This window comes from Pinus tabuliformis, chromosome Q (genome assembly GCF_031772625.1).
Source record: "Pinus tabuliformis cultivar Carrire ecotype Pingquan chromosome Q, CPIR1, whole genome shotgun sequence".
NCBI classification, from domain to species: Eukaryota; Viridiplantae; Streptophyta; class Pinopsida; order Pinales; family Pinaceae; genus Pinus; species Pinus tabuliformis.
The window spans coordinates 1,038,112,330-1,038,140,045 of NC_142296.1; the positions used below are offsets into that span (position 1 = coordinate 1,038,112,330).

At 36.3% G+C, this 27,716-nt stretch overlaps 1 protein-coding gene across 8 annotated transcripts in view; it reads left to right on the forward strand.

The window, feature by feature from the left end:
- THO2 overlaps positions 1-27,716 on the forward strand; it is a 323,352-nt gene that overhangs the window by 121,002 nt on the left and 174,634 nt on the right. For all 8 annotated transcript variants that reach the window (XR_016249455.1, XR_016249456.1, XR_016249457.1 and 5 more), the window contains 6 exons: positions 17,829-17,909; positions 18,800-19,019; positions 19,165-19,407; positions 19,662-19,742; positions 19,955-20,074; positions 20,218-20,277. Coding sequence is in view for 5 of the 8 variants with exons in the window: in XM_089385721.1 (XP_089241847.1) it covers positions 17,829-17,909; positions 18,800-19,019; positions 19,165-19,407; positions 19,662-19,742; positions 19,955-20,074; positions 20,218-20,277 (805 nt within the window). In the remaining 3 variants the exon portion in view is untranslated. The remainder of the gene's footprint in view (positions 1-17,828; positions 17,910-18,799; positions 19,020-19,164; positions 19,408-19,661; positions 19,743-19,954; positions 20,075-20,217; positions 20,278-27,716) is intronic.

Below are 27,716 nucleotides of genomic sequence, written 5' to 3' on the forward strand. Positions count from 1 at the left end.
TTGTTATCCATTCTATATGTTTTTGGAGCAGGCCTCTTAAGAAGCTTGCTGGTTCAGTTGCAACACAATGGATCTTATTCTGGAAATGGGGAGTAAGGCTAGATGTCTAGCTGAAATGTGTTTCACTGAAGACTGATAAAGTTTGAAGGAATACCATGATGTACTGTTAAGTTTTGCATAATCCTGCTATATGAAGAAGATTCGCTTTAAGAAGGATATGATTGGGTTGTTGCCTTGGTACTTGGTCCGAGGAGTTGATGTACACCATGATGACAAATATGATAGCAGGTTGCAGATGGTTTGATGGTCATGTCCTGATCACTTTTTGAATGTTCAAGAGGGAGCCATGTTCAAGCTCAATGATGATTAGTTCGTGATGAAGATGATGATATAACAAAGGGCCATCATAAAAAGGTAACTTTAATTTGATGTTCATTTTGATATTTGAACTCATCTGGTTGAGTTGAAACAGGGCTACCGAAAGAGGGTTGTAGAATGTCACCTACAACTAGTACTCATGTGATTGGATGGAAAATCCTGAAAGAAGCATGACTTGAAAGAGGTAGTTGTATGAAGGATAACCAGATGTGGACTAAAAGATCACTTTCTAAGGAAGAAAAGGATGACATCACTGCTGGTTCAACACTATGGTTTGTTGAAGGGAAGTGATGAAGAAGATGGCCTATGCCCTATGAAGAAGTTATGAAGAAGAAAGGCTCCATGATGAAGAAGTTGAAACATGATGAAGCTGTATAAAGAGGGCCTTGTAAGGTTCAAAGAAAGCTTGCGTGTGTGATGATAACGCTAGAGCCCTGAGAGCTACTATCATAGTAGATGATGATTAACACTTCTTTCTAGTGGAGAGGGAGCTCCTCCTTGGTTGAGAGGGAGTGATGGATATGGTTCTTTGCTTCATGTGTCATGCACTAGGCCAAGACTGTCAGCTGTAAGTCTTAGTGAAGGCCATGAGGAAAGAATGGCGTCTAGAAGATTGGGTGAGCATCTAAGACATATACTCCTTAAGGATTTGAAATCCAAGATAGGAAGTAGCCTGGTGATAGATACTCTTTGAGGATGAGGTAGGGCATCCAATAAGCAAGAGTAGTTGAAGAGGAAATTCCTTGAGGATGTCTTAATCCAAGATAGGAATTGTCCTATAAGGACATACCTTGTAAACATCCAGATGGTGTATGTGCATTAAGAGGTAATGTGGTGTCCCACGTAAAACCTCCCAACATTGTCCTTTGATCTATTGAGAGATACAGCTTGTTAGTCAAGGCCTTGCTATGTTGACAACGTTGGTTATGGATCATAATGTTGGTGCTTAAGATGGCTTACTAATTCAACTCTTTGTATAAGAATGTTTCAATGGAAGCACTGTCCTTGTACCTATGGTCAATTATGAATACCTCCCTAGTTAAGAGGGAGTGTTGAAATGTAACTAGTTTTAGTCTTCATAATTGTACTTGAGTCATGACTTGATGTAATTATTGATGTACTTGTCAAATGAAAAAAAGAAAAGAAAAATTATTTGTAAAAGAAAAATTATTATTATTAAAATGGGTTTCTTGCCCATCATGTTGTGGTCCTAGGTCAAAGCACCCATTGAGTGCTCTAGGGGTCTTGTTGACAAGTCAAAAGGTCAAGGTCATGATGTTCTAGTCCTTGGAGGGCTCATGTAACAAATAAGGAAAATTATTATTGTAAAATATGATGTCTAGAAGCCTCTAAGGGATGAGTCAGCAAGCTTTCTTCATGTTGGCCCAAGGAGGCCTAATTCTCTCTATTGAAAGGCTATATAAAGAGGAGCCTCACCTCATTTCTGAGAGATCTATCAAGCATTATATTTATGTTTCTAGCGAAGTCTGGTCAAGCATTGCAGGAGAGTGAAATCCTCTTAGAAGCCAACAAAGTTCTTTGGAGGCCAACAAATTGATTAAGGAAGGAAGTCTATATTTCTGCTGCCCACATGTGCGAGGGTTTGGAGGAGAACCTAGGGTTTCCTCAATCCAAGTTTTGCAGAAGCATTGTTGGAAGTCTGGCTGGCTCATTCCTTGGAAGGATTGATTATGGGTCAAAGTCAAGGTCTTGGAAGTCTTCATTGAAATTCTGTAAGAAGATATTTTTGTGGATTTTGCTCTCTAGGAGAGGTTTTGGCCCTGGCTAGCAGCCTATATATGGTTTTCTTGTGTTTCCATTGTGATATTCTTATTGGCATTTGTCTTGATGATAAACACAAATAAATAATTATGATAATGTCCTAATATAAATCACAAGAAAATGTGAAGGATAAAAGAGAAATCAAATTAAATAAGTACCCTATCTTCATGCCCTAAATTTCTCAACAAAGTCGAGTCTGTGGTAGCAATAAATCATTGACATGTGAATGCGAGGAGGCAGTAAGTTTACTGACTTTTGAGGCTGATTATAAGGTCATGGAAATATTAACAAGCTAGTAGTATTGTTAGCAATTTAGCAACTGTTCTGTACCTCAATTGTAGTTGGCAAACTTGAAGGATTCTGGATTAAACCCAATAAGTATGAAGGACTGGTTTCATGTTTATGAATTGTGGATGGTATGAAATAAACTATCAGGCATACTATTGTTCTTAATTGTTCAGTGCTATAACTGCATTAGGAAGTAAACCTATGAGGGTTAGAAATCGATGTATCTTGCTGATGTTACTTATTTCTTCATTGTTGCATCCGAATTGCCATTGGGAAGAGTTGTAAAGGATATTGTGTTATTAGTGCAATATATCATTATGCTCTTGATAACCCTAATGGAAAAATAGCCTAGGGTAATATGAACGTCGACCCTATTTTGCCACTTGGAAACCTATTATACTTATTGACCAACTTTGACCAACTATAAATTGACAATGCCTTAATTGATTCAAAAAATTCAACATGACATATCATCATCTTTTCAAAATGAATAAACTAGGACCAAGCTGAGTTTTTGACTTTTGGGACCATTGGGAAACGTGAAAAGTTGACTATGAGATTGCCATGTTGAGGAAATCTGACACTGAGGTTAAAGCCACATGTAGACTCAATAAACTAATAACCATGCAGTAAGACATAGATGAACCATGATGTAGGCTCACTGGCCCGTATAACTAGTGATCACCCCTAAAAAATAGGCTCCTCTAAAATCATGGGTCCTCATGGAAGCCCATCCAAGGCCCTCTAGTCTTATCCTAGGATGAAAGGAGCTAAAGATGAACCCAGAGGGACCAACCATGGTTTGACCAAACACAAGGTCAAGGACACCAAATACATGACCTTGTATGGTTGTTACAAGGCTTTAACTTGTGACTTTGGATTTACAGTGGTGTGAAATAAGTTGCAAAAAATGTGTACCCTTGCTGACATAAGGGGTGAGAGGACCATCATTGATTTTTTCGATGTTGATGCCATCAACATTGCTTAAAACAACCAAGGGATGCCTCCTATTTTTTCTTGTTATTAGTGTAAATTTTCCAGTGATCTATGCTTAACACAATCACTTTTATTGATTCTTCTTCAATTAACAATAAATTTCCAATATAGTTCAATCTTCCAGTAATAATAAGCAATTGTAGATAGAACAATAAATTTGATGCATAATAGAAGACAACCAAGAACAATAAAGACACACTAGTTTGGTCAAAGACTAGGGAAAAACCTCACAAGGGGGAAAACGCTTTCCAAATTCTTATTTTATTAGATTGTCATCAAATGTTCAACAAAGAGATACAATGTCCAAGTACATCAACATTGAGTCAAAGCTTAGAACCTTGACTAGTCAAATCAACCATCCTATATCCAATCAAAGATGAGTCTAATAAGTCAACTTTGGTCAAAAGTCAAATCTGTAAATTTTAGTCGAAGGCAACAATTGTCAAATCTTCCCTAGTCAGTGAACGGTCAAAGCTGCTCCAAAAAGTTCATCAAGGCATAAGAAAATTCAGACTCTTTCCCTCAGTCAAACTTGGTCAAAATAGTCCCAAAATTTTGCCTCAAAATCAATCAATGTCAAAGTCAACCCTACGATCAAAGGTTACCTTAGATCTACGGTCAAATGTTGTCAAAGTGCCCAGAAAAATTTGTCTTCCTTTCTCCGGAATTCAACCTCCAAAACAAATCCAAAATCCTAAGTCAAACCAAGTCAAAGCATGCCCAAAATCCCAAAAATCAATGCTGGTCGAAGCCCTAAAACAGAAGTCAAATTCTGTCAACAAATTCTCTCTTTCTCCTACTCGCAAGTGTGAACTTGGACCTGCAATTTTAGAATTGTAGAAACCAAACAAGAGAAGATGTGATGAGTTGATGATACCTCCAAGTGATGTGACATGTGGTGTATTTATATGTGGTTGATGAGGTGGATTTTACTTGCCCAGGGCGACTTGTAGTTTTGTGCAAATGTGGGTTTCACAATAAAAATATTATTTTTCCTTTTGCAAACTAAAGTCTTCCAAGGGCTTGTAGGGACTCCAAGGGGTGAGCAAGCCTTCCCAAACTAAGGAATTCTCCCTAAGCTGCCAAATTTCAATGCTTTCTCTCAGCTAGGGAGGAAATTTCGACTGCAACAAAAATCTCATCTGAAATGTCTTCATCGTCATTGTGATATCATGTGATTTCTCATCTTTGCTCATCTACTGAACACTCTGGAATCTAAAGAAGAATAATCATAGGGGAGATAAATTTGCCACCCTATATCAAGGTTGACATGTAGGATACTACTTACCATGAGGTAAGGATCACAACTATCCTATTGTCTCCTAATCTATCCACCTTGACCCTCAAGAGTCAAGTGGTAGAACACCTACATCCTTTCACTTGGGGAGGATACCTCTACTTACCACTGGTATGGATCACAGACACCCAAGGCTCTCCTCACCCATTGGCCAGATGGGTGGTAGTCCCAACAAGCCTAGCTTGTGGGTAGTATGCATACTTGGGTATACTCTGTCAAGGGGAGGATGCCTCTACTTGTCATAAATGACGAGAATCAGATGCCCTATATTGACAATAGGCAGGATACCTCTACTTTTCGATAAACGACAAGGATCACACATCCTATTGTCTAGAGTTCCCTCAACCCCAGGATCTCTTCAGCTTAATTCCTCTCCCTAGGAGCTCAAACAAGGGGGAAGAGCATAGCTCAGTGTCCTTGATCAGCTGTGATCTTTTCCCAAGAGGGTCACATCCATCGGTCTAAGCTACTCTCTAAAGATCAAGAACTTTCCTTTCGGGAAAGCCTTGGTAAGAATTTCTACGATCTACTCATTGGTTGAAATGTGATGGAGTATCACTGCTCCTTTTTGCACGATATCTCAGATTTAGTGGTATCTAATCTCAATGTGCTTGGACTTGTCGTGGAACACGAAATTATCTACTAGTCGGATCCCACTCTCGTTGTTGCAATATATCACTGTCGTATCCGGAACCTGGTCAAACAACTCTCCAAAGAGCTTCCTAAACCATATTGCCTCATAGCTAGCCATGCTAGCAACAAAATACTCTGCCTCAGTCGTGCTGAGGGAAATAGACTTTTGCTTCCTGCTCATCCAAGAAATCATGGTTGACTCTAGGTTAAAACAACACCCTGATGTGCTCTTGTTGTTGACAACATCTCCGACCTACTCAGCGTCAGTGTATCCATGAAGTCTCACATGTCCAACATTATATCTCAGTCCAAGAATAATAGTCCCATGAAGTTATCTCAAAACATGCTTAGAAGTGACCCATGTTACCTGCAAAACATATGTTCGGACGAGTGTTCACAAGGAACATCAGTTCCCTAATCAACTGTCGGTACTCAGTGGGATTTGCCAAATTAGGTCCAACAACTTCTCCACATAACTTTTTGAAGTTCATCTCCATTGGTGTGGACATGGACTTACATTCCACCATTCCAAATCTTTCCAACAACTTAACAACATATTTCCCTCGCCAAAGGAAAATCTCACTAGTTCTCTGCCACACCTCTAACCCCAGGAAGTAGTGCATTAATCCAAGATATTTCATCTCAATTTCAGAAGCCAATTCCCTCTTGCACTCAAGAATAAGAGACTCTCCACCCGTCAAGAATAAGTCTTCAACATACAATACCAAAATAAGGGGCATACCTTGGAGAACTTTGAAGTAAAGGTTCAGGTTGACATTGCTTCTTGTAAATCCAAGCTTCACAAGATAGCTATCAATACGGTCATACCAAGCCTTGGGGGCTTGCTTCTATCCATAAAGTGCCTTCTTCAGCCTAGACACATGAGTCTTCTTGTCCTGCTCCTCAAATCCCTGTGGTTGCTCAAGATATACTTCTTTCTGGAGAATGCCATGTAGAAATGCGGTCTTCACATCCATTTGGTGAAGTGCAAGGGCAACAATAGATCAAATAGTAGTATAGCGGGTAACCAATGCAAATATGTCATCATAGTCCTCTCCCTCTTTGTGGGAGAAACCTATAGCCACAAACCTCACCTTATACTTCTCGATAATTCCATCCACACCATGCTTAATCTTGTACAACCATTTTGAAGTCACAAAAAACTTTTCTTCGGGTCTTGGAACAATTTCCCATACATCATTTTTCATGATAGATTCATAATCTTCAGCGATAACCTTATTCCATACTTGCTCTTTCACTGCTTCTTCAAAGGTGTGACGCTCATCCTGTATGATGTTGCTCATGGCCATAACATATCTCTGATATAAACATGGCTTCTTGCTTTCCATGAAGGCTCCTTTGGCAGTAACATGTCTCTCAGCATCTTGTAAAGTATCACGAAGCCAAAGTGGTCTCTTCCTGGTAATGAAGGAGGATGCAAGGGGTCCATAGGTTTCATGGGATCATCAACAATATCAGACTCAGGGCTAAGCATAAAAAGGCCTTCTAGAATATCCATGGCATCAACCTTTTTTCAACATTGGTAGGGGGAGGAGTGTCCCTTGCTTTCCCAAGTGAAACATCTTCATAAAATGTCATGCCCCTGTTAAACTCTATATTCTTCTGACAAGACACGTATATTCTATATGCCTTGGAATTTTCACAGTAACCAAAAAACATACCTTTCTTTCTTGTAGCTTCTAGCTTGTTTCTTTTGTCCTTCGACACATGAAAGTAGATGGGGCAACCAAAGATTCTCAAATGACCAAACATCGAGCTTGACACCTATGAAAACTTCTTCTGTCCTATCACCCAAATCTTGATGTGGCGTCCTATTTAGAACATAGACAATGAAATTTGCAGCGTCACCCCATAGAAACTTAGACAACTTTTGATCATATAACATTGTTTGGACAACTTCCATGATAGTCTTGTTCTTTCTTTCGGCTACTACATTTTGTTGAGCGTTATAAGATACAATAGTTTCAATGAACTCATTTGAAATGAATTCTCCACCATTATTGGATCTGCAAACTTTGATCCTTTTTCCCTTTTAAATTTTCTATCAGCGCCTTGAAGTTTTGAACATGTCAAATTCCTTGCCCTTGTGCCCAAGTTTTGCAGGCGCATTCATCCACAAAGATTATATAGTATACATAGCCACCAAGAGATTTTGTTAAGACACATACATGGTAAACACAAAAGATGAATGATAAACATGAGTGTGTGTTTATTATTGACAATGATATACACTTGTAGTACATTCGTGTGACCGTTGGGTTCCACATCCCAAGGTCTCTTGGACTCTCATGGTTGTTCACATTCTACACCAACCCATAGAGGATTAGGTGTCCAACATTGTCCCCCTTAATTCGAAGGGGTATGTATGAGTCCAAGAAGAGAGTTGTAATACAAAATGTGCAAAAATGCATGGTAGCGCTAGGCTGAATGTGCTCTTTGAAATGTTGGTATAAAGGGGGTGGTTTAAGGATGACCACCAACACTGGAACGCTTAGTGCAGTTTCCAAAACTCTTCCAAGTTTGGCATGAAGCTCAGGTCTTCTGCTAGAGGAAGTGCTCCTGATGTTTTGAAGAGGGAAACCTTCAACCATGAAAGGGAGGTCTCACTGCGCATAAAAGGGAGAACATCAACCTGAAAAGGGAGGTCTCACTGCGCATAAAAGGGAGAACATCAACCTGAAAAGGGAGGTCTCAACCTTTGATGGTTTAAGTATGACCAACAACTCTGGAATGCTTAATGCAATTCCTGGAACTCTTCCAAAACTAGCAAGAAGCGGAAGTCTTCTGCTAGAGGAAGTGTCCTCAGTTCTTTGATGAGGTATCACCGATTGAAGGCATGCTTAGGGGCATCTTTGTCTCTGGCTACAACTCTGAATCTTGTAGGGCAGGTTGTGGCTCAGGCTTGCTTGATCTGGCTTTGAAGCTTGTAGATGACCATCATTTTCCCCCCTGTCAGATACAAGGTGAGATGATGGAGAAAACTCAACTGCAAGATTGTTCAATACTCTAGAACAAGTTCGGACATATGACTGAAATATCTTCTTGGCTGTTGATGCCCATTGCCAAGAAGCGATCCATCCATGATGAATCTTTGTTCTTGCAGGAGGCTTGTTTTTGAAGCATTTGTTTGAAGAATGACTGGTTTTATGACAGCGCTTACATGGATGAAGATCAAAACAATGATCTTTCATATGGCCAACTCGGTCGTAGTGTTGGCATTTAACAACTTTTCACTGCGAATGTGAAGGAGAAGAATTTGGAACGCGTGAAGGTGAAGTCTCGTCAAGAAACCCTTCACTTTGAAATTTGATGGGCTTGGAATAGTCTGGAATATGAAAGGACACATCCTTGTCATATCCAAGACCAGTTTTGTGCTTGTTATGGACAAGTTCTTCCCAAGGTCTGATGATGGGCTTGGGAAGCGTATGCTGAATTTCTACTTCTGCATTCAACTCTACTCTTGAGATGGGTATTGCATCTGAATCAATCTTAATCTCATTGATATGATTACTTTTTGGCAGCTGATGGGAGTGTGTATCAATTTTTTGAATAGAAACAGATTCAGAATGACAAATCTTTTGTTTTAATTCTTCTTGCTGAAGCTGAGATTCTAATTGCAAAAAATCAATCTTTTGATGTGCATCTTGTAGACATATTTGAATATGAGCAAGATTGGCTTTGCTGATTTTTACTGTGTCTTCGACAGTACATTGTATCAATGTTTTGAGAAACTCTAATACTTTACAAATTAAATCCATTTTTTAGCAAATCAACCTCAAAAAATAGTAAAACAATGAGGAACTCAACCCTAAACTTCAAACTCCAATATAACACAATCAACAACAGAGAGGATATAATGCATATGTCGTACAGACCAACTTGCATGTACTGCCCTATGGCATCATGTTTGGGTAGATCTCTTGATGCAGGAGCATTCAACTTAGAAAAATCATTGTATTTTAGTAGACATAGGGGGTCTTGTGTTTTAAGGAAGTTGGTTTCGTAAGTGTTAAATTAATGTAATTATTTAGGCTTTTGAGTGATTTTAATGAGAATAGGAATTAATTAAATATTCTGAGGCATATTTGTAAATGTTCTCGAATGTTGGAGAACATGAGAGATTTAGGATAGTTGAAAGATTTGAGAATCAGATGTAAATCTTGGATTTGTGGATTAAAGAGGATCCTTAGGGATAAAAAAGAGATTTTAGGATTTTGTTGAGAAGTTTATGGATCTAAACCAGGAATTGGTTATAGAATCCTTTTGTATAAATTTAAGCCTAAAAGGCATAGAAAGGGGTTAGATAGTTAGCTAGTTAGTCAGTTAGTTCAAGAGTTAGATAGGTTTGACTGTAAGCCTACGCGCAGGTAGGAAAACAGAGGCCACTGATTAGAAAATCAGGCCGGAGAGAGAGGTTCTTATGTAAATATTTATTTATCAATATTGAGGATTTGATTCCTGAATTGTGTGGTGTGTATTGATTAATGGAGCTATGAATTCTGTGTAAACTAGAGTTATTGCATAGTATATATATGCAAGTGGAGTTCGAGCAGAACACAGAAGAGAAGTAATATGAAGGATCATGGTTTGATCGTTGAATCCGATCAAAGGATCCAAGTGAAGTTTAGGGATGACAGTGATTAAGAGTACCCGGAATTTAGCCAAAAGGGAGTTGTATTGCAAAACAACTAAAGACCCGAAACCCTGAAGTAAACCTGAAACCACACAAAACACTTAGAAATGGCCTAAAAACGAGGTAAAGGGAAGGTCGAAGAAATGAAGTGACAATGCATAGGAGCCGTTGGATCTATGAGATCAACGAATGAAGTTGAAGGCGATGGGCGACCAAGATTAATTCGCGCAACATATAGTGAATGAGAAATAAACGACGGAGACTAAACCCAAGTGCTAGTGGAATAGAAGAGTGGTTTTCTTGGGTGGAAGTGGGTTTCGCGCGACATCAAAACCGTAAGTGGGTGGAAGTGGGTTTCGCGTTGACTTTTGTTGACCAGATTTGACTGGTTATTTTTTGATTGTTTTGGGCTGCATTATCTTGCTATTGGAGGTTGAGTTGACCAAGGTTGACCAAGCTGTTTTGGAGGTCAATTTCAGCCCTGTTGACCAATGTTGACTTTCTGGTTAGGGCTTTCTCTTTCTGCTGTTTTGACTGATCAATTTGGGCAAGTGAATATTGTAAATTGTACTCTCTCCCTTTGCAGAACTTTTGAAGAATTATAAGAAGAATTGATGAAGGGTTTCCCCACATTTTTCGTTTGTCCTTGGCTGGTGCCATATCTTGTGTCATCTTGTGTTGGCTTGTCTTCGACTGTTATTGTTTATGTTCTATCTATATTTTACTATCATGTTGATGTGATTGCTATATTGGATATGATATTGGGCTAATAAAGAAAATTGAAGTAAAATTGCTCTAAGCATAGAACATACCATTATTATCCTAAAATTAACAACCTGCTTCTGCTCTTCCAAACCTTCTTGGAATATACAACAATATGCCTGATTACATGGAGAGTCAACTTCTGCAATTTCAACAGGATGGAATAAGTTTTGTTTTTGAGCAGGGTGGACGTGCTCTCGTAGTAGGTGAAATGGGATTGGGAAAGACCTTGTAGGCTATTACTGTTGCATCATGTCTCAAAAATGCTTGGCCAGTTCTTGTTATTACACCATTTGCATTGCGTCTACAGTGGGCGTTGGTGATTGAGCAATGGCTTAATATGTGTTCAGGTGGTCATGTCACAATGGGCAGGGTTAAACATTGGGAACATCAATATTGTGCACACATCTTGTAAACATACTATTCAACTTGATGGTGTGCACACATCTTGTAAACATACTATTCAACTTGATGGTGTTTTCAACATAATATCATATGCACTTGGCACTGATAAACATGAATCTTCCATCTTGAATGATTCATTTGCAAATGACAACAATCTCTACATTTGTGTCGGGACAACGTGTGTGTATCATGTGGATAGTGAATCTCACAAGGGCTGAATTCTAGTATTTTCGTTTGAAGATGGGCAACTTCAACTAGTTGGTGGGATTAGGACAAAGGAAGTTGTATATAATCTCTACGCATTCAATGGAAAATTAATTGCAGGAATCAACAAAAAAATTGAGGTGTACCAATCGATGCATGATTCGCAACAATTGCAGTATGAATATGGACATCATGGTCATATACTGTCACTGCATGTTCAGTGTCGTGGAGATTTAATTGCAGTTGAAGTTCTGGGTGATGGCATATACCTGGGCATAGAGAACAATTTCAACATTTTTACAGTGAGGAAAAATAGCGATTTTACATTTGGTTCTAAAGAGTAACGAAAATTGGAAGTAAAAGAAGTCATTTGTTTTTTGTTTCGCTGCAGTTTCACCTCCCGACAACAATCCAATACCATATCGACAGTGAACCGACACATGGAGAATGTCCAAGCATTGTACGTCGATTCTTATGGGCTACAAGTAAAACAAATATAATAAAAAGTCACCTTTATAAAGTGATTATAAAGTAACTACATAAATTATGAAGTTACCTTATAATTATTTTTTATAAAAATATTAAAAAAAAAAATCAAAGAGGAAATGGATAAAGCCCAATAGTGCTACTGATGAACTATAAATGTTGAAATGACGTGTGCAACATGAAAAAAATTGTCAGCAATAAGCTTTGTTCGAAGAAGAAAGCAATATTATGAATATAATTTATATGAAAAATAATATAAAAATAAAAATAAATAATAATCATCAAAATATTTAATTAAATAAATAGCTAGTTAATGAAGAGTCATGTTTGTAAGGACATGACCATTCATGAAAAGGACACCTGCCTATGTATATAAGCAGGCCCTCATTGTAACATTCAATCATACTTATACTATCAATAAAAAAAATTACTTTTCAGTACATTTGTGTATTTTACATTTTAAGTACAATTCAGCTGATCGACAATTTATTTAAAGGTAGTTATGGAGGAGCTTTCTTGAGGGGCATGTTGCACTTGAAGGTCTACATGTGTGTCTATTGCATGCATTTTTCTAGTCCTATTTCTATAAGTGGAGGGTTTTACTTGGAGGGCTCACACCTTAAGACATTCCATTGCTATTTTGAGAGGTTGACCACCTCGCTTCCTTGTGGAGCTCTCCATTTTGTTGTCACTTTGCACATTTATCTATGGAGTTGGTTACCTTTGGATTCACACATGTTGATTGGTTGCATGCATCTTATGGACCACTTGCTATTTTGGGATAGTGGTTATGAAGCATTCTTCTAGGAAGGTTATTTGACTGTTTTCTCACTCTTGCATCTTGGATGGTATGATTAATGAAGCTCTTTTAGGTGTACTTCGGAGCATGTCCTCTCGTATCAAAGGACTATTTTATGTGTATTATAGGTGTATCTCCTTGGAGTTCACATTGTATGTGGAAAATTTGACATTTTGACATGGTGATATGACCTCTTTTAGTGATATGCCCTCTGCATTCTGGGAGGATATCTAGCACACCATCTCCTGTTTTTAGATGGAGTTCACATACTATTTGATATGGCCATCCATTGATTGAGAGTGGATCTAATTACTCCATTATTATATTATTTGTTTAACTTGTGATCGAATTAGTTGGACAATATTTTATTTTATTGTAATAGAGAAGAGACTACTCCCTCTATAAAGTGGAAATTTCTTCTCCATTTGTAAGGGTTCTGAATTTGGGGAGTGAGCAGCTCTCCCCTTGGGCTACATTGTACATCATTTTGCCAAGCTTAATTGAAGATTAGAGGTTCCATTCTATCATGTGAGGCTTATTTTTCTGCATGCTTTTAATGTTGTGGATAATTGTAGGAATTTCTTGCAAAAAATGTGTTATGAAGGCCTTGTAATGGAGCATTTGTCATTTAGATAGGAATAATGTGAGGAGGTTATTCATCTTATTTCCTTTTGCTGTTATATATTTTGATATATTAATTCTTCACTCATCAAACAAGTAGTTGTCATAATAAAGATATCATTGTAGGGCAGCACTTTCTTAAACTTGTTCAAGAGTGGAACCAGTAGGGCTTTTCAAGACCCGTTTCTGTAGTTATTTCCAGCACTGTTAAGTCTGTTGTGGCATGCTATTTGCAGTCCATTCTCAATTATTCACAAAACAGCCCTCTTTAGAATGATCTTCTTTGACTCTGTCCCAAGATTTGGTAGGTGCTAATCTTGGGATGTCCATCACCTTTTTGTTCTCACACCGTTCATTTTTCCACCTATACTACAGCCACTTGTTTTGTGAAGGCCTACTATTCAAGCATCACCTAAAGCCTCCCCTCCACAGCCCTACTAATCCTACCTAAGAATACTCACCTTGTATTGGAAAATAGGCAAACGAAAGAGAGAGGAAGAGTTATTGAAGTGACAATGGGTAGCCTTCTTGAGTTAGCAAAGCTATCACCTTGGTGCTTGGGACTTCACATTTTGTGGGTGCTAATTTTTGTTGTAACATCCCTGATGTGTGATTGCTTAGCCAAAGGAAACTAAATTAAATGTTATTAATTAGTCCCCATAATGATATAAGGAAGCTTTCAAGATAGTTTGAGAAAAAACCCAAAGAGGTTGATAATGAATTTGGTGACAACTACTTTGTTTTAAATGACAACTCAACTTAGCCACCAAATACAGGGTATTAAGGCTGCCCTGTTGATTTATTACCTGAAAGTAGTGGAATTTAGTGGTTGATCTCGTGTGCTAAATATCAGAGAAAGCATACAGGTAGATGATAAAATGGTGCAAGCTTATTTGTAAGTAGATTATATTTTTCTTCTTAAGAAATGTTGTTTGATATTTTTGGATATTGGATGGCATGGTTTATTTTTCTTAGACTATGTTTTGAGAGTGGAATGAACAAGGTTCGACCTTCAAGTTAAATACTCCAAAAGATTTGAACTAAAGATCTCCATTGAGATACAAGAATATATATTAAAATGTATGAGTAAGAATGATGATACAATTGAGAATGAGGGTCTTTCTTATCTACCAAGCAGGTGTCCCTTTATGAACGATCATGTCTCCTTAGACATACCTCTTTGTTTAACTAATTATTACTTATTTACATATTATTATGTTTATTATTTATTATCTATATTTATTACTTTTACATAATTATATTCGTAACATTGCCTTCCTCTTCAAAAAGCTTTGTCCTCAAAGCTTGTTGATGGAAGGGCTTGATCTCTTTTTTTGCTAGGAATGTCTTCTCATCTCGGGACAATCATGTTTGTCGATACAAGTTGATATAATCTTTGGAGTGATATATAAAAGTGTTGCACTGAGGAAAGATCTGACCATCCTAAATTAATCTTTTGTGGAATCTTTTGAGTACTGAAAACTTGTGATGAACTGTTATCACAGGACTGAGTTGTGCGCACTTCATTATTCTTCGGAACATAAGTTTGTTGTTTATGTTCTGAGTGATACGAATTCATAGATTGATTGAGATGTCCGTTCTTGTGATTCAGATGTAGATAAAGAGTTTTTTTGTTTCCCTTATCATGTGTGTGGCAAGATTTTGATTTACTTTAGGTTTAGATGTCGTCAAGTTGGTTACAAAATCGTCACTTGGAATTTCCTTCATCTCAACATCTTAGTGTGTTTTTTCTTTAATTGACGCGCCTTCTTCTTGAGTTGTGATATTCACTGGATCGATATTCATTCCATTTTCTTCAACTTGGACTAAAACGATTGGAGACTTTGATACTACTTCTTGAAGTTGTTCTAACTTGTCATTTAGTGACTTCTTCTCACGTTTAAGCTTCTTTGTTTGTGTAAGGAGGTTTTGATTATGATTCCTTAGACGTAAAACCTATTCGTTCCCTAGATTGTTGATTTTATTCTTAGTAGCCTCATCATCTTTTAAACTTTTTATTTGTTCTAATAATGTTTGATTAAGGTTCTTTAAACGTAAATTTTCTCTTCTTGTTCCATCAAGTGCTTCTTTAGTTCCTTCTTTATGGCCTTAACTTTCTTAACTTGTTCGAGTATCTTTTCATTGTGTTTTCTGAGGCACGAACTTTCTGTGTCTTTACTGGAGATGACTTCTTCAAGCTGAGATGACTTCTTCAAACTCTTTCTACTTCTTTGGTATAGTTTTTTTATTACCTTGAAACATTAATTCCGAAATATCCTTAAAGCCTTCTGATGAAGGCTTTATCGGTTCTGACTTCATTGTCACATCCTGGATGGTGGTTATCTTCCTCTTGTAAGGAAACATCAATAATTTGTTTTTTGTGTTTAGAATGAACGTACCTAATTCCTTAAACCAAGGTCGACCAAGAATTATGTCAACCTCTTTGTCAAGCATAGTTACGACACGAAATTGAGATATGTACTCATAATGATCAATTGTCACTTGTAAATCATTAATTTCATTTTCTTTTTTGCCAAAATATTTGTTTTTTCTCCTATGTTTAACTCTGGAATTAATAGTTGATTTGCCAGATTAACATTGATGTAATTTTCCTTGTGACCTGTGCTGATAGTGATATTAATCTCCTTACCTTGGGTATTCCCTTTGAATGTAATTAATCTACAATCTACAATTGGAATACTTTTATAGGAAATTTTTCCTTTTTTTCCTTTTGAATAAGACTCCATTTGCCATTTTTGAGATGAATTAAGGTTTTTGAAGATAACCCCTTCTTAATCTCTATAATAACATATTATTATTATTATTTTTACTTGTTTTTAAGTCACTTTTTATTTATTAATAATACAACCTTTTTTTGTATTTTTTTTTTATATAATTGAATTATATAATTATAAAATAAATTTTAAATTCTATAATATAACTATATAAGTATAATTATATAATAGTTAACTATAAAAATTAATGTTATGGCCAATAAAACGAATTGGTGAAGTGAATTGGTGCGACAGTCAATAACTGATTGATGACTAGTGGTCGACGATGTTGAAAGGTGGACAGTCTAATACGGTGGGATTAATAGTTGTGGATCGCTTGTCAAAGCATGGTGTCGATGAGGTAATGATGTGAGGGACAGTGGTTGAATGATTGTGGAGCACAAGGAAGGGTGAGTTGCAATAGTGTGAGCGGTCCTACGACTGTACGTATATGTTGGTTGACGGATCAGTGACTTGAGCTGGGCAAATGAAAAGATGTTGCAGAGGTAAGGCGATAGGGGTGGAACTGTCGGGACCGATCGTAATGATAGTGTTGAACAGGGACGACAGACATAATGAAGTCAGGAGTGATGTCGGATGCTACGGTATAAGAGAGACGACAATGAGACAATGAGCGACAAACAGGAATGGAGGAGCTGACAGCTGGTCGGGATGTTAGACGAAATTTGTGGTAGGATCGATGGGATGTCTATTGACAACTTTTAACTGAAAGAGTAGATGCAATGGAGAATTCGGAGCACGACGCGAACGGGAGATGGCAGATTGGTTGGGAAGGGATGCAGACATGAATGGAATGTTTGGCGGTAGATATATGAAACCTGTGTGGTGGTTAGTGGCTTAATGACGGATAAGGAGAATGCTGGCTACAACCACAACAATGGAGAAGGCTGGCTACGACTACGAATTTTTGGGTGTGTCGTGTCACGGTTGTTTGGGGTGCTGCGTACGGGAGCGACGACCGTCGACCGTAAGGTAAATTTTTTGTGTATTTTTTATTTTTATTTTTATTTTTTTAATCCTTCTTTGATTATATATATATATATATATATATATATGTATTGATATATGCTCTTTTTTTATATAGCCTTCTTTTTATTTTATTTTATTTTTATTTTTGACTTCTTTTAATTTCTATATATATCGACTTTCTTATTTTTTTTATATGTATGGCCAAAGGCCTAAATGGAAAATCCTGTAGAATGGAGAATCCCCAAGACTGGTGTAGCGAAACGTCTAAATCACGACGACAACAAAGTTGATAGATAGTTGCTGGCCAAAGGCTGGATCAAACGTGGCTTTGATACAAATGGAATGAACAAGGTTTGACCTTTAAGTCAAATATTCTAGAAGATTTGAAATATAAAGATCTCCATTGAGATACAAGAATATATATTAAAATGTATGAGTAAGAATGATGATACAATTGAGAATGAGGGGCTTGCTTATATACCAAGCAGGTGTCCCTTTATGAACGGTCATGTCTCCTTAAACATGCCTCTTTTTTTAACTAATTATTACTTATTTACATATTATTATGTTTATTATTTAGTATTTATATTTATTACTTTTACATAATTATTTTCATAATAGAGAGCCCATGATATGTTATTATTCAAGAGTTGATTTTGTAAATGGTGAATGCCATTACATGTTGTAGTTAGTTAGTTTTAATTTGTTGATATTAGTTCCATTATTATATATAAAAACATTGTCTTCGTATCATTGCAGGTTGCATGCACATTTTCTGTTGGATCGTCTTTCTCCTCTTAATCCAGTTGCACATAAACCAATTTGTGATGGTTTGTTCAGGTAAACAGTCCGATGTTTCAAATTTTCATTCTTTTCATATAATACTCATGCTGAAAACATTTTGTGGTTATGCTTTTTCTTTGTTCTTTTACATTGCATCAGGAATATCATGAATATGGTTCAGTAGTTGTCATTTCAGCAATATATGAGAGTTTCCCTCCTATGAATGGATATTCAGTTTTTTCCTTCCAAGGAAAACTGCATAGCTAAACCCAAGGGATGCTACCCGACATTTGTGGATGACATTCCTAGTAAAGTCATCAATATAGACTAGTGCACCTCACCTATGGGGGTTCAAGCCGAGCATTTGCTGGCACAGAACTAGGCAAATGGCGATCAGAATTGGTGGCACCAGCTTGAGATAACTCCTTGGGCTAATGGATATTCAGTTTTTATGAGCTATTTTGTTGGTTATAAACCTTCAATGGAAAATCATCCATCAAAACTAAAATGCATTATTGTTGCCTATGTTGTAATGTGAATTTGGAAGATGTTGTTAATTTTAATTTCTGATTGATAGTATTAGGTGAGGAGGTTTTAAATCTATCAAAGAGCTTACTAGTTTCAAATCATTATTTTTTTGTTGGTCTAACCCACGGGGATTTGACCTTTGAATCTCATGCTTTACATATTACTTCATAACAAGGCGATCACCAACTAAGCTAACACCCTTTCGGCTAGTTTCAAAACATTATTATTAATGTTTGGAAATTTATATTTCCTAGACAGAGATAACATTCCCGCCTTTCCTCTCTTCCTTTTCGCTAATATATTCACATTTGTTTTCTTAGATACTGGTTATAAAAATATATTGAGTGCCACTCAGGTGTTTTCAGGGTAATAAGCACAATTTCTTCAAGCTATGCCCTTACAGACTAAATTGTTTTCAGGGTTATAGAAAGGACAATTTCTTCAAGCTATGCCATCGTGAGGCCATCACTTTTAGTAAATCTTGGTTCTTCTAATCGATCTGTTGATAATGCCACAATTGGAGATGGCATGGTAAAATATACGAGTCAAGGATCTTTTATTGAATTACCTAGAGAACTTTTCCAGATGCTGGCTTCTGTCGGTCCATATCTTTATCGGGATGCTCTTCTCCTACAAAAGGTTGCGTTTTCTCTTTTTCCCTTGAAGCAAAGTAGATTTCTATACCATTGATTTGAATTGTTTTTTGATTGTCTTTGTGGCTCCTGCCTTGAACTCTTGAATCCTTCTTTTGAGCTATATTTTGTGCTCTGTTTCAACATGTCAGGTTTGCAGAGTCTTAAGGGGTTACTATTCATCTGTCTTGGTACTTGTGGCATCTTCTGAAAGTTCAAGCTCTCAAGATTTAGGGATAGGTGATCGTAGAGATCCTCGTCTTCGGTTAAAGGAAGCTCGGTTAAATGTTGAGGAGGCACTTGGAACATGTTTGCTTCCATCTTTACAATTATTACCTGCAAACCCAGCTGTAGGACAAGAGATATGGGAAGTAATGAGTCTTCTCCCATATGAGGTGAGTAGTGACATCTGGAGAAGCATTGTTATAGGTATCATTCACTTTTGATCTGTCTGATTGGGCATAGTGGCATGCTAGGAAATTTGGAACCCTTATTTTATCCCGAGTCTTGACTCTTGCCCATGAAATTTTGGGTCTGTATAACCCCTTATTTTGCTGCTATGAATCTAATTTGTCTCATAAGATGTTACTGCAAAACCATTTTGTTTAATGGAAGATATTTTTCTGCTGGTTCAAATGAATTTGGAAAGGCACGCTATCGGTTATATGGGGAATGGGAGAAAGATGATGAGCGTATTCCTATTGTTTTAGCAGCTCGCTTGACTGCCAAGGTGAAGTAGATATCTTCCACAAGTCAAAAATGTTTGATTGCAGATTTCTGTTCAGATATCTTGTTGTTTGCTAGATAAAAGATTTTGAATGTTTCCTCCATTTTTATCTCTTGTTTTTGTTTATGTTATAAAATTTCTTGCTTTCAATGCTGCTCTTTAGATATGATGTGAGAATGCAAGTAATGATAATTCTTAAGTTATTGCCTTTGCAGTTAGATACTAGGAGGATCCTGAAACGTCTTGCAAAGGAGAATTTAAAGCAACTTGGTCGTATGGTAGCGAAAATAGCTCATGCCAACCCAATGACTGTATTGCGTACCATAGTGCATCAGGTTTATAGCACATGTAGTATTGGTTGAAAACTAGATATTGCGACTTGCTTTCACTCATTTTTTCATGTATTCTATCTGAATTAGATACACCTTCCTTTCCTCATGAATTCCATCTTAACTTTAGGTTTTCTTGAAATATGCAGATTGAAGCTTATAAAGATATGATTACTCCTGTTGTGGATGCCTTTAAGTATTTGACACAGGTATGAATGTCATTTTCCAGGTGTTTGGATCATAAGTGTTTTAGGATGTTCTTTTATAGTCTTTTGACATAGTCTTTACACAGAAGTTTAATTTTAAAGAATAATGATTTATGGAAGGATAATGTAAACTCTGTGCTATTATTATTTGTTTCTACCTTCATGGGTTTCAGGAAAGATACATAGAATTTTTTTTCACATTTACATTATTTCCTGATAACACTGGAGGTTTGACTGGTGTGTGAAGAGTGTGCGGTGATATTCCCTCCACAAGTGTGATATCTTTACTCATCTGAAGGAGTGGGGGCCATCATAGCCACATAAACATGCCAGAGGCACAGCAATGGACATAGCTGCTAGCCCTAGTGCTAACAGCAATTGTAAATTGGCAGTATATGTGTGGCACCAATGTTATCAGAACGGACCAGAACTAGTTGAACTGACCTGTCAGAATGTTTTGAGGCCCTGAGGAGTTCGACTGGTGGCACATAACTGGAAAAGGCTAGTTTGGTGCTGAAGCAGCCTTTCTTTACCGAACAGGACTTTTTTCTCTGAATCGGCTGGTTCTGTACAATGTGACTAAGGACCTTCAAAACACATTAAAGAAAAAAACAATAATTTATAAGTGGCGCACATGAATATATGCCTTTTTTTTTGAAGTTTGTATATTTATGCATTTTTGGTTGACTGTGTTTTTTCTGATTCTGGACCAGTTCCTGGTTTTGGGGTTGACCAGTTTGATGACTGGTCTGTTTTGGATAACATTGAGTGGCACTGATTAGAAATTTAAAATGAAGCATTCTTCATAGTTTGCCTTTTTAAATTACTTCGTCCTATTTGGCATGATTAACCAACAGAGTGGAATGTTTGGAACAAGATAGCATTTTTTTCCACCCATTATTTGCATAGATTAAATGGAGAGCAATGTATTCCATGATGAAAAAAATCTGCAATGACCACTCTGTGAGGTGCATTATAAGCGTGGAATAAGTTTTCATAGCTCTTTTTCTGGTAGAACTCATTAATGAAGGATTCCTAGTTTTTTTAGCAATGCTTTAATTTACATTCCCATCATCATTTATAAAGAAGATACTATGTAGCTTCTACTAGTCATTACATTCTTTTGTAGCTTGTTTATTAAGTGGTTATTGTTAACCGATGGCAAGCTAATTCGGGGGAGACATCAGATGTCTCTTAATACTATAATACAATGGTTAGGACAACTATTATAGGAGCCACAATGATCTAGATAATGATTAAACATTGATCTATGAACTGTTGGAATTTTAATCGTGAAACGAGCAAAGAGAAAAATTGATAGCACCAAAAAAATGATCTATGTTATATTTAAAATGGATGAATAGATACATAGAAGTGTTTCATGTATGTAATCTCTTCAACTACTTGATTTGCAGATGCTCTCCTTATTCTATTTCTAAATATAATTTATTTATTTCATTTAACACTGACAACTCGTGCAACATTTGTTGGCTTCAATTACTAACCCAGATGAACATTAAGGTTGCCAATTACGATAGAAATTTCAGAAAATAGATTAGAACGGCAGAGTAAGTAATGTGGATACAAATCCATGTCTAACATAAAATGCAGACGTCAAGGTGTGCTGGAAGCCTGGAACTAGAAGAAGTGAACGGACTAACATATATTTTGAAAATGGATGTAAAACCAAATAAATGTGCTAGAGCTTTATATATGACCCCTTCAATTGCTTAGTTTGTTCATGCTGTCCTAATTGTAATTATGACTATAATTATATTCAACTATGACCACTTACATGGCAACTTAAACTTGAGTACTAACATCCACTGATTTCGATTACATACCTGTACTAATATTAAAGTTTCTCCTGATTAAGTGAAAAGACATAGTTGAAGAGAGGCAGCACACACATTATCAAATCCTGTCCGTTTACAATTCTCATTGGAATCCTGAAACTCAGTTTCAGATTCAGATTTTCTTGTTGAACCCAATGTTCCATGGGGACACATCTCCTATAGCAGGGGGTGCACCCCACTCTTGGGATGGGGGGATGCCCTGGGAAACATTTTTCCCATGCCCCTTCTTTCTGGAAAAATGGGGGGAAACATGTCCTCACAAGGGGGACTTCTCAGTGTCTCCCCTAGAAATGGGGTGCCTGCCCACAAAAGGACTTCTAGGTGGCCATACCCCTAGCAAAAATCACCCCCCTTGCTGTAACGAACAAAGTTCATACTCACAAGTTAAATACTTTAAAACATTTGGAATATGAAGATGTCCATTGAGGATATGAGTATATCTTTAAAATGTATGAATGGAAATATAAATAAAGAATATGCTTTGGTTACAACTGAGTTTCCCATATATATAACTAAGTGGGTATACCTTCATAAACGGTCATGTCTTTTGAGACATGCCTCTTCAATATATTAATCATTATTAACTATTAGTTATTTTGTTTATAGTCATAACCTTCCTTACTATTTAGAAAAGCTTTGTCCTCAAAGCTTATTGCCGATCAAGCGTGTCATTTGTTACTTTGTTTTGTAATCTATTCACATCTTTTGGAATTGTTCGAGTTATCATCTTTGATGATACAAGATGATAGGATCCTAGTGATAAACAAAATTGATGAATTGAGAAGGGATTTGACCATCCTAAATCAAGTTTTACTGGGTACTTGGAATGAATTTTTTATCATAAGACTAAATTATGGTGACATGATATATTTGGGAACATATGTCGCTTGTTTCTGGTCCGAGTGATATGGATTTGAAAATTGGTTGAGATGTTTGCTTTTATGATTTGGGTGTTGACAAGGAGTTCTTGTGATTTGATTTCCCTTTATCTTATTTGTGGTGATTTTTTGATTTACTTGAAGTATATGATTTCCTTTACATTTTGAAGTCACTTGGTTAAACATTGGATTTTCACTTGAAATTTCTGTCATTTGAACTGTGTGTGACATCTGAGTATGTCTTCACTTAAATTTGATAGGAATCTTTTGGAATCATCATATTTTTTGGATCAATATTTGTTCCTTCTTTTCCAACTTGAATTTTTTCACTTGAAGACTTCAATGCGTCTTATTGAGTAAGTTGTTCTAACTTGTCTTTTAGCGAGTTCTTGTCACTCTTAAGCTTCTTTATTTGCGTAAGAAGGTGTTGATTATGATTCCTCAGACGTGAAAGTTTTTCGCTTTTTGGATTGGTGACTTTATTCTTAGTGTTCGTAGTGCCCTTCTCCTCATCTTTCAAAATTTTAATTTGTTCGAATCACCTTTGATTAAGGTTTTTCAAGCGTAAATTTTCTGCTTCTTGTTTTGATATGTGCTTCTTGAATTCCTTCTTTGTGAGCTTAGCCCTCTTGAATTGCGCAAGTAACTTTTCATTGTGGTCCTTGAGGTGAGAAATTTCTTCATCTTTTGTTATTACTTTCTTATAGTGCATTTTAACAAGATCTTTATATTTCTGTTGTAGTGCCTGTTTTGCTGAAGGTTGGCTATTTTGTATTCAAAGTTTTTAATATGTGAATTCTCTTGATCTTCCAACTGGAATTTCTCGGTACACTGGATTACATCATCTTGTAGGAGCGATGTTGGATGTTGAACTTGTAACTTGTTTTCTGTTTTCTTCAATTCTTGAGCCACACATTTTTTATTAAAATATGCATGTTGTTGTTCAAGTATCGCTATTAATTATTTTATCCTTTCACGGAACTTCATATCTCGTTTTAACAATTGTTTTTGTGTGTCACTTTGATATTCAACCAAAGTGAAAGGTTTGTGAGACTTGCAACATTCAACATTTTGATTTCTAAATGAATCTTGACAATTAGAATACCCCTCTGAACAAAAAAGACATTTTGAAAAGAAACCAAAGTTCCTTATTGAATGCATCTTTTTTTTTTTTTTACTCTATCTATTTCTGAGTTGATAATGGTTTCTTTTTTGATGTTATAATAGTACACTGTTTAATTATCTTTTTTTAAAAGAACCCTTAAATACTCTTTTAATTTTATTTCATATATATATATGGTAGTAATAATATTATAATAAATATTATCATTTCCATTGAATATATATATATATATATCTTTTCCCAACTTTCAATTATAATTTATGGATTATTTTTTTATAATACTTTTTTTTTGCTTATAAATATTTTAATAATATATTTTAATTAAATTATACACTCTTTTTGCCTTGAAAATATAGTCACACAAACATGACGATGTTCCCTCAAATGGCCGCTTACTATGTGACATTGGTTGGCAATATTTGTTGACTTGTTTAACATATCAGCCATGGGCGGACACACCTCTATACAGACGGATTTTGTTGACAATGACTTTATAACCTTGTACAGATTTGGCAGAACTGTGTATAGAATAAGAACTGAGTGTACAACGCTTTTTTGTTCATATACTAAAATTTCAGTTCCAAATTGATAAGTGGTAGATGGAAGGCTAACGACTGGTAGTAAGTTACAACAGGTCAGCTATTTGGTGCGACGAGACCAGTGATGGGTGACAATGGTGGTTTTTTTTCTTTTTTTTGATTTTTGATTTGGCGGCTATGTTGGCAGTGATTGTTGTAGAAGGTGGTAGTGGGGTAGATTTGCAGCAGGTAACTTGCTGTCGGCTTGTGGGTGTTGAATTTTCTAGCTATGGTCGGTCTTCATAATTAATATTTTAGCCATTAATGATAAATATAAAGCACATTCTTCATGTTAGTGTCAAAAGAAATTTTCTTAAAGCGTGTTTTTCATGCTCTTTACAAAAGAGAAAATTTGAAAATTTGAATTTTTGCCTCCAAATTTTAAGTCCGTCCTCCAAAAGATGGAGTCAGCCCTAGTGAAGAGACACGACCATTCGGGCTCTTGAAATGTCTATATATAGGCCATTCGATCTCCTCAAACAAAGCAAGAATTCAGATCACCTCTAAGACGAATTTGAGGTAAAATATAAGATGAGTCCAAGGATTATTTTTGGATCATAAGAAGGCCAAATCTTTGAGATGGCAGCATACTGAATCTCTGTAATGGAAGTAGACCGAACCTCTGTGATAACAATAGGACTGGACCTTTGTAATGGCAACATGACTGAATTTCTGTGGATGGCAATAGGATGAAATTCTGAGGCAGAACAAAAGGCCGAATTTCATCCTTATATCTCAGAGTTGACTAAGTTCTTGTGGAGCAGTTTGACTTGGCATAAGGGCAGTTTGATCAGGTTTGACCATAGTGATGTTCTGGTCGGGTTGACCTTGTACTTAGCTAGAAAGGTTTAGATGTATCTATGTTGAATTGAACAATTTATCTAAGGAAAAGCCTAAAGGTTGCTGGGTTTTTCCCCCATGTGGGTTTTCCCTAGATAAATGTTTGTGTTCTTTTTTGGTTGTCTGGCTTTTTGATTTATTGTTGAGATCCTTTGTGTAATTGCTTTATGATGAATATGAATACAAGAAAATATTAACCAAAGAAAAATCATAAGAAGTAATTATCAGTTTAGAGGATGCTTGAAATGTCAACAATGGGTTCCACAATGTGGCTTCTTGTGGTGGTGTCTAGTGGGTCTGGCATTATGGTGGTAGACGACTGTGTTGCATTTTTTTTGTTTAATTTATTTCTTTTCCTTTTATTTTTTATTTTTTCCTTTTATGGTTTATTTTTCTATGCTTTTCTCTTTTTTTAAAGGTGTCTTGTGTTTTTTTGATATTTTGACTTTTTTCCTTTCTATATACACTGAAAATAGCCAAAGGCCCAACAGTAGAATGGAGAACCTCCAAACAAGTTTTCTGTCGCTAAAAGCCTTAATCACAATGACAATGAACTTGACGAAGAGTATATATATATATATATATATATATATATATATATATATATATATATAATTAAAATGGCGAAAGGCCCAACAGCAGAATGGAGAACCTCCAAACAAGTTTTCTATGGCTAAAAGCCTTAATCACAACAACAATGAACTTGACGAAGAGTTGATGGCCAAAGGCACAACAACAAAATGGAGAACCTCTAAATATTTGTGTGGCTAAAAACCTGAATTCCAACAATAACAAACTGACAAAGGATTGATGGCCAAAGGCTTGGTGATGAAACAACATGGCTCTGATGCTAAATGTAATGAACAATGTTTGTACTCACAAGTTAAATACTCCAAAACACTTGCAATATGAAGATATCCATTAAGGATACGAGTATATATATAAAATATATGAATGAGAATATGAATGCAGAATATGATTGGTTACAATTTAGGTTCCCATATATATACCTAGGTGGGTACCCCTTCATAAATGATTATGTCTTTTGAGACATGGCTTTTCAACATACCAATCAATATTAACTGTTAATTATTTTATTTATATTCATAACACCCCCACATTAATTTTTTCCTTTAAAGACTTGAAAAATGAAAAAATAGAAAGCCAACAACAACATATGAAAAGACTCTACTTCTCTTTCACTTTTATTTACTTTTTATTCTCTTTCACTCGTTGATGCTATTTTTTTTTGTAACCCAGAGGAATCAACAACTAGGTCAGCCTCGTACTTACGTGACACAGGGTCTATTCTGGCAGCCACCACTATACCTCTGGGGGTCTATGATCTGTCCTCCTCTCTATAGATCGGGTCATGACTGGGGGATTGAGCTTTGGATCTATTGGTTTGCACGATTTCACTTCACTTTGATCACCACTTGAGTTGTCATCCTGGGAACTCCTTGATGCCCATTTTATTTTCAATGTTCATTGTGCATTGCCAATTTTCAGTTTTAACTTTTGAGTCTTGACTCTAGATACTGACGACCTAAGATCGAGTCTTTGACTTGTCACTCTTTACTATTTTTGGGTTTGAGTAATTTCGGTTTACTATTTCAGACATAAGTATGTACTATTTTTCTTAGTACTAATTAGATTGTAGAGTAATGAATTTAAATCAATGCATCGTGTTTTACTATGTCAGTTTAACTTATGTTTAATGAATCAATGTATTTCATTACTGAAACTTAATCTGAATTATTTTTATATCATTTACAAATTTTAAGTTTAGTAATATTTTACTGTTTAGTATTTACATTGCACAGTGATGAATTTGCATGCGAGGAGTTGTTAGAGTTGAGATTGTTGAGATTTTATTACTATTATTTTTATTTTTATACAGCGATTACTATGCTAGGTACCCAATGCCCCGCTGCCCCCCCTCCCTGAATTTCCCCAGAATTTGGAGGTGCTCTACACACCCTCCATGTGTGTCTCCCCTGCTCCCTGATCTTGGAAACTTGGTGGAACATTGGTTGAACCCCTCCCTATCTCGGAAGAAGAGAGGACCCTGTCCTCTGAGCTTGGAAAGAGATGTAACCATCTGTTTATGATCCAGATTAAGATAGCCCAATCTCAGATTATGATTCATTTAATGTTACATGACATA